Below are 14,173 nucleotides of genomic sequence, written 5' to 3' on the forward strand. Positions count from 1 at the left end.
TTCTAGACAGGTGGAAAAGTCTGTCCGGACAAGCTATATTGGCTTGACATTTTTTCCGGAGTACCTCAGCCTTGCTAATGGAAGTGACTTGTGACTGCAGCAGTGCTAATAGGAAACAGTTGAAGAAACAAATGGCAGAAAAGAACTTTACACTCACCAAGCATTTTGTCACGTGTTCATCTCAAATCATTCCATAGATCCACTGACCAAGAGCTTCAGGAGAGCACCCAACTTCTTTATATAATCAACCCACTTTTCCCATCACATCTGCAGACTCTACAGTGGTAGTTTATGTGTCTCAGAGGGAGTTAAACACAAATTAGATGAGAAAAGTTTCCTGAATACCTCAATCGTACCTGTTAGACGTAAGGAGAACCCAGGCTATCCATTGCTGTGGAAATCTGACCTCAGTCAATCTAGCCTCTTCCTTCCAGGAATGGTTCCCACTTACATCCCAAATTCCAAAATAGCCATGTAGTAGTCTCTAATTATGGCTGCTTGAATTCCTCTTGGCTTTCTTGTCTGCTGACTATATTTACCCCTTGCCTAGCTCCAGAGCATGCCTTCTCAGGATCTTACACTTCTGAGCAGAAGGCATCCGCCTACTCCCATTTTAGAGAAAAAAAAAGACTTTTCAGTGGCAAACTAGTAGCCAATTGTAAGCCTGCTTTGTCCCAGCAGCCTGTGTTTCTGAAGCTTTCTATACTTCCGTACTATTCTTTTTGGGGGAATTTTCATCAAGAAGCAGGAGCCACCCTAACTGCTAACTGAACTGCTTTACCCAAAACAGAAGGAAAGTAGGTTTTGGAAGGCCCCTTGATACATACCCACTGAGTGTATCCTGATTTTTTTTTTTTTTTTTTTTTTTTTTTTTTTTTTTTAGTGTATCCTGAATTTGAGCCAAAAAAACAAATACTGTCTGCCCATCTTTAGCCCATACCACAGAGGTGCTGTGGCTTTGGCCTTTTGCTGCTTTCTGACAGGCTTTAACCTTCCAAAAAATAGAGATAAAGAAGACTCTGGAATGCCATAAACTGCTAGAATTCCTTTTTTGCATTTTACTAAAGTTTTGGCATTTGGCAAGAATTTTTTTTAATGGCCTGTGCATTAATAGTTTCAGTCCTTGGAATGTCCTCCTCCCTAGCCCCAATGCTTCTTGGGTTGCGTGAGGATTTTTCCTTAGTTAGTGTTTTGTTTTGTCTTGTTTTGTTTTGTTTAAATAGATGCCCATACCCTTCCTCCTCACCTTCCTTCTCCCCTCCAGTTGCCCACTTCTGACTCTTTAGGGTACTGAATATTCAGTGCCCTGTTAGGGCAGAGCCCCTCCTTCCACAGAGACATTTGGCTCAGAAAAACAACTTGGCAGTTTGAAGCTTCCTCCAGTCTTTGCTCCCCTTAATGTTTGTATAGCATTATGATTAAATGTATGGCTTCTGGAGTCAGGCAGATCTAGATTTGAATCTGCTACTTGGCAATTATGTGGTTTTGGGTAAATGGTTTAACTTCTCTAAAAATGTGGTTGTTATTTTTACTGCATCAGAGGTAAAAATGATAACTCCCAGGATCATCTAGGAAGCTTTTTTTTTTCTAATTAAATACATAAAGCCTGTATCCCAGACCTACCAAAAAGATTGATGGAGGCCAGGATGATGAGGGTGTTTTTGTTTGTTATTTTTTATGCTGCCCAGGTGATTAAATGACTAGATCTGTAAGTCCCTCCTATAATGTACATAGAGTATTTAACACAGCAGCTAGCATAGAGTAGGTATGCAACACATGCTAGTGAAGATTTTCAGAAGGACCTCTACTCCCACCCACTAGTCTTTAGGAGCCAGAAAGATGCTCTTTAAATACATTCAAATGCTACGACCCAGAGGTACTACTCTTGAGAGTGGCTTTAGGATCTGGAGTAGTCTTTGATATGGCATGGAGCTAGTTTAAAAAAACATTGTTTTTTTTGTTTTTTGGGTTCTTTTAAATGAGTATGGTTTTGATTAATCAGAGTCTGTAGTGAGAGCTGTGGGATACCTATTGTTTCCATAGCTGACCTCCTAGGAGGATTCATAGGATTTAAGCCTTAGATGAAATTTGGAATATATTCCCAGATGAGAAGCAAGAGTGATGGGTCAGCCCAGGGACTAGTGCCAGCTTCCACTCCCCAGAACAAATAAGGAGAGATCCAATAAAATTTAGACCTCTAGGTGTGGCATGTCTAAAGAAATCACAGCGTCTTCTGTTTTCAAGCCCTAGTGGGGAAGATCATTACAAGCATATCTGAACTCTGGACTTTGCTAAAGCCAGGTCCTCCCTTGGTCCAGCTGAGCATTCTCTCTTCTATTGACAACTTGAGGCATGTAGCCATTAACTGAACAAACCGGCCATTCCTAGCCTATGAATGAGCCAGAACCCCCAACCCACAAGGGTAAGGATGGTGATGAGAGCCATGGGCACTCTTTAACTTGGCTGCTCTGTTACAGAAGCAGCATCCAGGGGAGCATCATCTGCAACAATGCTGTGATCGAGAAGGGAACGGACATCAAGAACTGCCTAATTGGAAGTGGCCAGAGGATTGAAGCCAAAGGTAAACCAAATTACAATCATAGATGCCATTTTTTACCTAGTGCTTAGTGCTGGTGACAATAAGGGAACAAGCACATGCATACTCTGCAGGTGAGAACATGAATCGATAAAGCCATCTTTGGAGAGGAATTGACATTGTCGTCAAACGTTTTAACTTTGATTTAACAGTTCCCTTTTTAGGAATTTATCTTACCAATAAGCTCATAAATGTATGCAGCCTTACTATCAAAAATTTTCAAACATACCAAAAAGATCTAATGGCCCAGATTAGCACCAATACTTTATGATGACTCTTGAGGGACACCTGGATGGTGCAGTCAGTTAAGCATCCAACTCTTGGTTTCAGCTCAGGTCATGATCTCATGGTTCGTGGATTCATGCCCCACATCGGGCTGTATGCTGACAGTGTGGAGCCTGCTTGGGATTCTGTCTCCCTCTCTCTCTGCCCCTCCCCCAGTTGTGCATGCTCGCTCGCTCGCTCTCAAAATAAATAAACCTTAAAATAATAAACTTTTTAAAAAGTTAAAAAAAAAAAAAAGAAAGACTGGTATTTTTAGTTCAATTAATGGCAGACACATTCTACCCAGTGTCTCACCAGAGAAACTTCAAGCAGGAGTATTAGTCAACAGCAGCACCACAGCTATTGGTATTTTCTTCTGTGATCGTATGCACGGTGTGAGGGCTGGCATACAAACTTAAATTCCAACACTGGCAGCATGGATGGCATTGCCCTACTGGAAGGCCATTGGCTAACAGCTAGCTGTTGTGTATAGCTTTGAAATGTTCTCACATACACTGTCTTATTGGATTCTCATAAAAACCCTGTGAGGTAGGGATTCATTATTGACCCATTTGGTGAAATGGAAACTGAGACTTAGAAAAGTTGAAGTGTAGGGCACTCAGTTAGTTAAATATCTGACTCTTGATTTTGGCTCAGGTCATAATCTCACAGTTCATGGGATTGAGCCCTGCACCAGGCTCTGCACTGACAGTGCGAAGTCTACTTGGGATTCTCTCTCCCACTCTCTGCCCCTCCTCCATTCATGCAAGTGCTCTCTTTCTCTCTCAAAATAAATAAATAAACATTTAAAAAAAAAGAGAGAGAAAGAAAAATTGAAATTAACCCAAGGTATGTAGCTAGTAAATGACAAAACTGGTTCTTCAACCTGAATTATTGCCAGATAGCCTCCAAAAAGACCAGAGAAAGAAGCCACTCCTGGCTTACCCAGCAGAATTTGATCAGTGATACACCTTTTCTCCCTTTAGTCCTTTTTCCATATTGGAAAAATACATTTGGCCTCCATATCCCAGCTCTTTCTGATCTTCAGGAGCCCCAGATCCTGATTTTTTCTCCTGCTCAACATACCAGCTCACTCAGGCCTACCCTTAGGTTACGGAGAAACTTCTTTCTTGAGCAGATGGGGCCTGTTGGTAATTTCTTTAAAATAGGATTCAGGGGAGCCTGGGTGGCTCAGTCGGTTAAGCCTCTGACTCTTAGTTTTGGCTCAGGTCATGATCTCTTGGTTTCAGGAGTTCAAGCTCGTGCTCTGGCAGCACGGAGCCTGCTTGGGATTCTCTCTCCCTCTGTCTCTCTGCCTCTCCCCCACTCGCAGTGTCTCTGTCTCTCAAATAAATTCATTAATTAAAAAGTAATAATAATAAGATAAATAAAATAAAACAAGATTCAGAACACCCAGCCTTTTCTCTAACTCCATGGGAAGCCCTTGGAAATGGTCCCCAGAGTTTCAAAAGCAGCTTGTCTGTGGAGCTGCTTTTTTATCCTGTCCTCTCCCTGTCACCTCATTGCATTTCTCTGTGTGCTTTGTTCTGTTCTCTTTGGATTTGTAGCCCTGAACAATGTTTCTTCCACCTCCTTCCCGCTTCTTTGTCTTTGTAAATTCTCCCTGCTCAGCAAAAAGTAGAAGCATCCTCCAGTACTTTCTTCTTTCAGCCCCTCCTGGAGCCAGGAATTGCTTCCTTCTGTGGTTTTTAAGAGTTTAGATTCCATAGGCATATTTGAATGTATGAACTCCATTTGCCACCACCCTAGAGGATCCCTCCCTTCTTGTGTGCTGGAACCTGGAACCTCACAGTTTCTGCTGCTTCTCCCCGTTTCCAACAAAGTAATGGGGCTCCTTTCTTTTACTCTGCAAGGACCCTTTCCATTCTGTGTTCATAATGTATACATGACAACTGAATGCCAGATACTTAGGCTTTGAGTCATTGCATCTCCCATCAGGGAGCACAAGGCTGGGCTAGCCAAACTCCTAAGATGTCATGGGCTTTAGTGTCCCATGGACTTTTTGGCTCCAACACTGTGTGTTCCCATTTTAGCAAGGAAGCCCCTTAATGGTTGAAAGAGAGGTGGCCAGGGAAGTCATCTGGACTCTAAAATACAGAACCTTAACACTTCCCGCTCTGTTTTCTATGCTGGATGGACTGATGTATCCAGCACAATAGTCAGTGCCTTCCTGCCACAGGTACTCCTGGCCAGTCACCAATTCCCACTGTTACTTTTCTTTGCAGTTGAGCCATGTGGAGAAAGAAAATCCATAACCATTAGTGCAGCACTCGAGACCTGTTACTGTAGATGATGCAGACAAACATCAACAACTCAGGTCCTCAGCAACAAACAGCTCAGTAGATGGCAGAGTCCCTAAGTCAGTCTTCCTCACCTGGAGGGATTTTAGAATAAAATATTCATCCTCAGAAGTAATGCTATCCTCTCTCCAGATTTCGATTGTTTTCATACCACAGAGTCACTACATCTATAATAGTCTTATACCCCCAAAATGTGACTTTTACAACCAGTATAGCCCTCTTCACTACCAGCAGAACACGCCCTTTTCTAACAAAACTCTGGCTTTTCTTACCCCCACCCCAGCATACTCAGTTAATGAGATTATCTCTGGCAAAAATCCTGGCAGTCTACTTTGATCTCCTGCTCAAGCCAGTAGAAAAGCCACAGCCAACAAAGTCAAAACCTGGGAGACTCTAACTGGAGACTTCATCTGAGTCTCTTCTTATTGTCAGTGAGATAACTTGGATCTCTTCCCTGTGATCACAGTGATTTGTCCCCTGGCCATGAAAGTAAAACCTGATGGGTACATAGGTCAAGTCCTGGCTAGTGGGAATCCTTCCCAGCTTCCCAGCAGTGCAGCTTTTCATATTCAACTTGTCATTCCCTTCAGTCCCATTGGTTTCTCCTCAACTTGCCAGCCTTCCTTTGTACTCTCAGGGAAGGATCCTTAGGATCTTAGGATCTTTCCCAACCTGATTCCAGCCCAGAACTTTTCCAGTGTGTTTACTGAAGTCAGCTTCCAACCCTGGCCAAGCATAACTAGTACTGCTTGTTGCTTCCCTCCAGGTTTCCTCTGCCTTACTGAATCCCTGTGAAAATTCAGCTGCCCCCAAAATGCCAGATCTAGTCTCTCTTCCCTGAATCCCAGTGAGCAAGACTTCTCCCACCCCCCGGCCACGAGCAGACCAGAGGGTAGAGCTGAAAGTAGGGAGAGCAGGTCAAAGAAAGCTCAGGTGTTTGTTTGGAGCCTGGCAGAGCAGAAGGCGTTGTCTGCCCCATCCAAGCACTTCATTTGCCCTTCTTGTGTCAATTATGCTCTCTGTGACAAAGAGGTTGGGGGCCTTGTCCTGTATATGCTCCTTGTCCTACATCTGTACTTTCACATAACCCCCAAAACATACATGCATTCAGCAACTACTACTGCCTCCTATATTCTAGGCTATGATAGGCTAGAGGTATAAAGATGAATAAGATTTGCCTCTTGCTGTCCAGCTGCCCCCAGTAGAGAAACAGACAAAGAAATAAGTATAGAAAAGTTTCACAGGTATGATGGTAAGAGACTATAAGGGTTAATTAAAGACATAGAAATCGGTCAGTTCTTGACACAAGGAAGGAATTAAAACTAAATCTTGAAATTCTGGGCTATTTATCAAATACACAAAAGGGAAGAACCTCTCAAGCAAAGGGGAACCAGGTAAGCAAGCAAGCATTTGAAGGCAAAAAACAATCCAGTGTTGGAAACTGCAACTCATTTGGAAAATCTAGAACATAGGGTACAAGGGAGATATAGCAAGAAACAAAGCTGAAAAGGTGGGTGGATCAGAGGGCATGTCTGAATTCTTAAGGTCTCTAAAGCTCCAGTCAGAAACCCCCTTCAAGGCTCCAGGCCATGGGCAATATGAACAGACCCAAACAGGTCTCTACCAAGCTTAGTCCCATCATCAAGGGTCTTCATTTTGCTGCACCAAAGCCTTCTGAGACTGAAGGAGAGCCTCAGGAAAGCCAATGTTTCTGCCTTACCTATCAGGGTCACATTCAAGCTCCCAAGTGTTACAAGAAACATGTTGGACCTGTAGAAGCCATGGGAAGCTTGCCCAGAAAGAATCCATTTTCAGCCAACTGGTCAGCCTTTTCTGTCTGAGCCAACAGAGGACTGGAAAACTTTCCTGTGTCGTGCATCTGCCCCATACCTCTAGGAAATAAGAGATAGCATGACCCTGGTTCCCCTATCCCTTCCAGACTGTTGATTCACTCCCTCTGTTCTATAGCTCTTATTCCTTGAAAACTAACACTTTTCTTCCCTTTCACTCCATCACTGGTCAGCTTCTGTGATGCTCCCCTTTTAAATATATTGAAAGTTCATAGTCTTCCTCTGTGCTCCTTCTCTTCTTCTAAATGTCTTGTCTTGGACAACTTAAACTCACCTTTAAAATTCCTTGATCTTCTCTACTCTACTAGTCTTCATCTCCTTTCAATGTTAACTCTCCACTTAGTAACGATACCCTATCCTTATCATTACCCAAAGCCTCTGAAATCTTTCCTGTGCAAGTAGCTGTGCTAGACACTGGGGTATGAAAACAAATACTGACCCTACCCTTGAGATTCTTAGAGTGAAGTAGAAAGAATGACATAATGATGTAGAGACAGAGATATGTATCAGGTAGTGTTTTCACAAAACAGGAAAAGGATAGTATGGAAGGGAAAGCATCAAATAGTGGAGGTGCTTGATTAGGGCATTTAGGGTGAAAATGTGATGGGATGAGGGGAAGAAAGGCATTCTAGACAGAGGGAACAGCCTGTGTAGAGGTCTAGCCATACAAAACGTATGGCTTACAGGGATAAGTGGAGAATGGTGGAACATGAAGCTGGAGGGGTAGGCAAGGATCAGGTCATGGGTTTGGACTTTACAAAATAATGGCCACTGCTTAGCAAGCACTTGATGATTCTGTAAGTCATTGAATCTTAATAAAAACTCTATGGTGGTGGGGTATCTGGGTGGCTCAGTCGATTAAGCATCCAACTTCGGCTCAGGTCATGATCTCACAGTTCGTGAGTTCAAGCCCCACATCAGGCTCTATGCTGACAGCTCGGAACCTGGAGCCTGCTTCAGATTCTATGTCTCTCTCTCTGTCTCTCTCTCTCTCTGCCCCTCCCTGGCTCGCACTGTCTCTCTCTCTCAAAAATTATTGGAAAGTATTATTTCCATGCTACATGTGAGGCGTCTCCCTTTCTCCTTTGGATATCTCCATTTATTTCTATTTATTTATTTTTTCAACATTTATTTTTGAGAGACAAAGACAGAGCACAAGCAGGGGAGGGGCAGAGAGAGAGAGATACAGAATCCGAAGCAGGCTCCAGGCTCTGACCTGTCAGCACAGAGTCCGACGTGGGGCTTGAACCCACGAACCATGAGATCATGACCTGAGCCAAAGTCGGATGTTTAACTGACTGAGCCACCCAGGCGCCCCTGGATATCTCCGTTAACCATTCAACGTTATTTCTTCTCACCCTTTTCCCCCACTTCCTATCATCTGGCCACACCACAGGATTTCATATTCCCCTATCTTATATCTTTATACCTTTGCTCATGTTGTTCCAACAGCCTGGAATGCTTTTCCTTTGATACACTGCCTGAAAAAACTATATTCATCCTTTAAAACCCAACTCCAGGGGTACCTGGGTGGCTGTTGGTTAAGCATCCAACTCTTGATTTCAGCTCAGGTCATGGTCTCACAGTTTGTGAGTTCAAGCCCCCCGTGCACTGAAAGTACAGAGCCTCCATGGGACTCTCTCTCTCCCTCTCTCTCTTTCTACCTCCCCTGCTTGCACTCTGTCTCTCTCTTTCTCTCACGCTCTCAAATAAATAAGCTTTACACACACACACACACACAAAATGTTTTAAAAATAAAAAGACCCAACTCCAGTTCCCCTCCTATGTGAGGTCTCCCAGAAGCTAACTGTATAAAGAATCAGTCCCTTCTTCCTGTGTAGGAAGATGCTGCCTCTCCTATAATCCCTTTGGCAAGGTGTACTTCCAAGATCTTCTCAAGAGCAGAGCCACATAGAGGAATACGTGTTTATGGACATAGAAATCAGAAATAATTTGGTTTGGTTTGGGGTGCCTGGGTGGCTTAGTCAGTTAAGCATCCGACTCTTGATCTTGGCTCAAGTCATGATCTCAGTTCATGAGATCAAGCCCTGCATCAGGCTCTACACTGAGTGTGGAGCCTGCTTGGGATTCTCTCTGTCTCTGTCTCTGTCTCTCTCTCTGCTTGCCCCACTCACATGTGCTCCCTCTCTCAAAAAAATAAATAATTTGGTTTGAAATGACACCTTTACTGCAAGTTCTCAAACAACATTTTTCTTTTGCAGCCAAACGAATGAACGAGGTGATCGTGGGGAGTGACCAGCTCATGGAGATCTGAGTTCTGAAAAGTTGGACTCCTTTCTCTTGGCCCCCAGAACTACAGATGTTGGCTGGCCCACCTGTTTGACTCTGTATTTATTTCCCAATAAAGAAGTGCTCCCATGGGGCACTTGGCTGGCTCAGTCGGTAGAGCATGAGGCTCTTGTTCTCAAGGTTCCGAGTTTGAGCCCCACATTGGGTGTAGAGTTTACTTAAATAAACTTAAAAAAGAGAGAGAAGGGCTCCCAAAGGCATGGTGGAGACTTGTGGGGTAGTCCCAAGCTCCATATCAGGTGGGCTCCAGGGATACACAGTGTGTGTTCATGAGTCACATGGGAAAAAAAACATCTAGAGCCAGTGTGTAGCTAGCTCTTGTGTACAGTGGTTATCAAGGGTAAAGCTCCTAGAAGGACTGCTTTCTTACTGGCTGGCCCAGCCTCATCCATAAAAGTATCTGCTTACTGAAAGGACTTGGGAGTATTTCAGTTCCTGACCCTAATCAGGCTTTCTAGACCCATAGGCATAGCTGCTGACAGTGCCACCTCTGTACATCAAGCTCCTTCTACAGTTGCTGATTTGGGAAGCGTGGCCCCTAGTCCTCAGCCCATGACTTACTGCTGTGTTCCCATACCTGCCACACAGATTCTCAGCCCCTGCCACCACCCCACCCCCAGCGTCACCTGCCATTCACTCCCCACCTCCCAGTCTCTAGGCAGTTTCTCCAGGTCAACTGTTACCTTTTGGAGACTCAAAATAAGCAGGAGACAGCCCTGGCCTAGCTGACAAGCCTAACTCCACTGGTTTTAGTGGATTTAAGAGCAATAAGAGAAAGCCATGGTCTGTGAAGCCAGACAGACTCCTTCTCACCTTCCCTCAATGAGGAGAAGACTAAAGTCTGTCCAACCTGGAAAATAAGTGCCAGGAACCTATATCATGGTTGAAATTCTTCCTAATTCTTCTCCAGCTACGCTCCTTTATATCCTAATTATACTGACTCTCCCGCTTCAGATAATTAAGAAGTGAGATTTCCATACTCACAGCCCTTCTGGAATTCTATCCACCTTCCCTTCACCACCCCCACTCCCAAACACACATACACTCTGCTCTTGCCTCTCCCTGCACTACTTTTACAACCTGCAGGTGTTTGGTGGAAGATAAAAGTGGTTCCTGGGGTGGATTTCACCTCCTAGAATTATCAAAGTAAAGGTTTCCCTTGATGTGCTCACTGTGGGTGGCAGTAATTATAAAGAATGATTTGAAATACTGGTTTCTACATCACTTCAAAAATCTGAAGTCTCTAAAGTTCATTTGAGTAATCTTGCCTGAATCTTAGTGCTGTTCTCATTGAACTTGTGAGAGACTAGATGAGCATTTCTACCCTGAAGGATCTCCACCTCCACCAGCCTTCTTGGGAGCTCTAGAGCTCCACATTCCTACCACTGGCCAGAACAAGGTTCCTGAAAATTTGCCCTAATCAGACAGGAGCTGAAATGGCCCAGTAGAAGTGGTTGAGATGGATAGGACTGTGGGGAGAGGTGGGGGTAAAGAGCTGTGGCAGTGCCCAGGGTGGTCCCCTTTGGAAACGAAATCTGTAGAGTAGAGCTGATGCTGGATGGAAGAAGACCTGCCCTCTGAAATATTGTTTGGCTTTGGCCAAATCTTGCCTCTCCTCTGTCCCTGTGTTTCCACATCTGCAAAATGGGAAAGTGACTGGATAACTTTTAAAGGATCTTTCCATTCTCAGGTTCTGTCCCCTCTCTGAGCTTTCTGACCCTTGGGATCTGGGTGGCCCAAGAGGCCAGAAAACTGCTTCTTCTGAACAGAAAGGGGGTGAAGCTAGATAGGTTTGGAAGGAAGGGAAGAGAAGGGATTGATTAAACTGTCCTAGAGCCTTCCCAAACCCCTTCCTCATCTTCCCCCACTGAGCCCTTGGAATCCCTGACAGTAAGGTAGAGGAAAGACTTCTCTGCTTTCCCTTGCACAAACCCATGAGCAGGACTTGGAAAGGGGAGCTGGAGAAAACAGGACAAGGTAAGATTTCCCAGGGGAAGGCCTTGCTAAGTTTAAGTCCCAGCTGGGAACAGCCCCCAGCCCAGGACAGTGCTGCTATTGTCTCCAACAACTCCAGGATTGGCTGAATGCCCAAGATGCTTTGATTTCTCTTCCCTTTGCTCTGTTTGTCTGCCAGAAGGCTGGGACCATTTTTGTTTCCTTTTGGCAGCAGCTTACAGAGAGTTTGTATATATCTAAAATATAGTGAGAAACTGAATTTCCACTGCCAGCTACCTCTCTATGAGACAGAAGCCAGAAGAGGCAAGGCAGGTAAGAGAGTTACCTGTTCTGCCTCTCCCAGTGATGCTCCAGGAGGGAAGTGGAAGAGAGAAGGAAGGAGGCTTTCAGTGCCAATCAAGGAGGACTCTGGGGAAGTGTTGAGCAACAAGGGTTCTGGGAGCTTGCCAGGTCAGACAAAATCTGATGTCTACTACTCCAGGAACCCCTCCCCAGTAACACCTCACCCCCACCTGCTGGCAAGAGTTCCTGAGCCTGTAAGGGGACAGACTGTCAGGACTGCCCTCCAAACTTTTTTCCAAGGTCAGAGGCTGAACTTCTTCCCAGTCCTTCATCACATTAGTCTTCGTATCCCACTCCCATTTATGGAGGTGGGAATTGGGGGGGGGGGGGGGGAGGATGTCTTTAGCCGGAGCCCCAACAACAATCTGGTGGCCCACACAGGCCAGTTTATAAGCTGTTTCTATTTCCAGAGAATTGCAGAGAACATACTTTCTTTATCCACAGCTGTCCCTACCCCTAAAGAGGTAGTAAGCCAGGCCTTTGTGTACTGCTTTCTAAATAGTTAAATGTGTCTGAGGAAGGGGGAGTGGGTATGGGAAGGACCACCCAGACACAAGGGCTAGAAAGCTTAGTTCTGATGGAGCTCACAGGGAAGGAAAGAGGCTGAGCAAGAAAACATCTTCTACTTGAAGCTAGGATGACATCCTCAACCTGAGCCATCTGCCACCACCAAGAAGGATTGCATCAGGCTTTTCTGCCATGGATAAATGGGGAGATTCTGCTTTGACTTTCAGTCTCTCTTCTTACTCCACCTTCCAGGTAAAAGGCCATTCTCTGATCTCAGGTTGCAGCCTCTGACACTAGAGACTTGACAGGTGCTATTGGCCTAAAGCTGCCTACAGGGAAGGGGTATACATTCCCAAGTTTGGCCACTAAACATAATGGATGGCAGTGGGGGGGGCCACCAGGGATCCCTGCTTCCCTTCTCTACATCTCAGGGTCACTGACCCTGCCCAGCCCAGATAACAAAAGCCAGCCCAAAGCATGAGTGAGAAGCCTAGGAGAATGCCAAGGAAAGAAGGTCTAACCTAGTTCCTCCTACATGGACCCTACCTACACTGCTTGTCAGCCACATATATTATTTAATTCTTATGTCAATGTCAGAGATTATGTGACTTGCCCAAGATCTCATAAGCAGTAAATGATAGATCCAGACCTTGAACCATGTCTTCTCCTTTTCAATTTGGTCATCTTCCCACCTCTCCCATCCAATCCAAGTTAAACCTCCCTGAGTATTCCAGCTCACAGTGTTTTCCCCTGTGGTCTCTGTGCTCCCTCTTAGACTATGAACTTCTAAAAAGCAGGTACCCTGCAACCCTAGAACTTAGCAAAGGGGTGGACACATAACAGACCTTAAAGGATGTTGTCTCAGTCAGTAATTAGATTTACTCCTTGATGATAATGAATTTAATTAAATGGCTTTTCTCTTTTGTTATTCTTTGGGGAATTTCTCTGGTTTTAATCCAAAACACATTTCCAGGCCCAGTGGAAGTGACACTGAACCAGGCTGTTCCACAGTGAAGCAGGCTTCTTGTAGCGTAAAAAAGACGAGTTTCTACTTCCCTTCCTGTTCCCTGGGGTCTATGGCTTTAGGTTGCTCTGATTGAGCTCAGCTGCACTCAGGAAATCACTTTGTTGGGGAAAAGAAAGGTCATCTTGGAGCTTGGAGCAGCCAGAGGGGACTAGGCCCTAAGTTGGAATGGTTAGAACTGCAGACCAGTTTCTCCCACATTGGTCTTTGGAGTTTGGCAAGAAATTCTCCCAGCAGGCAAGCCCTGCCCTGGAAGCATCCACAGAAATGCTGGACTTCACCACAGTTGTTAGCAATGGTGGGCCTGCGGTGGAAGCAGAGTCCCAAAGCCCAGGCAGTTACAAATCTTTCTCTATGGACTTTATGTCTTGCGGAGTCTGGTAAGAAGGAAGGAAGTCTCAAGAGCTACTTACAACAGAGCCTTTCTGCTTGAGTACCCAGCCATACTCAGCTGTTGCCCCAAGAGCAATCCAGGGGCCCATACAGCTAGTTTAGAGACTATTTCTATATCCAGAGAATTCCTGAGGATACGTTTTCTTGGATCCTCCTATTCCACCATCTTCCATACACTTTCTTTATCCACAAGAGGATAACAGGGAAGAAGAAAGTGCTATGCACATATGCTGCTTTTTAATGCATAGTTACTACTTGGCCAACAGCATCATACATGTATTGATTCCTCCACTGGCATTTTGCTGGAAGAATGGACCAACAGATGTGGCAAACCAGTTAGGTGGTTCATCCCCTCAGTCTGAAATTTCCCTTTCCCCAGGACTGAGGCTCTGGAAATAATGTTAATTGACACGTTTTCAAAAAGCAGTTTGGCAATGTGTAGCAAGAGCCATAAAAATGTTCATGCTTTTTGACCCAACACCCTCACTTCTGGGAATCTGTCCTAAGGACATTCTCCAAATAATTGATACAAAGACTATGTAGTAACAATGTAATGTTAATGATGTAATGATAAACAAGTCTGGAAGAACTGACCAAGAAATTGGCGGGA

At 44.7% G+C, this 14,173-nt stretch overlaps 1 protein-coding gene across 4 annotated transcripts in view; it reads left to right on the forward strand.

Moving 5' to 3' along the window:
• Positions 1-9,430, forward strand: part of EIF2B3 (eukaryotic translation initiation factor 2B subunit gamma) — a 121,870-nt gene extending 112,440 nt beyond the window's left edge. For all 4 annotated transcript variants that reach the window (XM_053896089.1, XM_053896092.1, XM_053896094.1 and 1 more), the window contains 2 exons: positions 2,478-2,581; positions 9,254-9,430. In XM_053896089.1, the coding sequence (XP_053752064.1) occupies positions 2,478-2,581; positions 9,254-9,306 (157 nt within the window). In that variant the 3' untranslated portion in view covers positions 9,307-9,430. The remainder of the gene's footprint in view (positions 1-2,477; positions 2,582-9,253) is intronic.
• Positions 9,431-14,173: the final 4,743 nt, after the last annotated feature.

The sequence above is a fragment of the Panthera pardus genome, unplaced genomic scaffold (genome assembly GCF_024362965.1).
Source record: "Panthera pardus isolate Hobbes unplaced genomic scaffold, ASM2436296v1 HiC_scaffold_11, whole genome shotgun sequence".
NCBI lineage: Eukaryota > Metazoa > Chordata > Mammalia > Carnivora > Felidae > Panthera > Panthera pardus.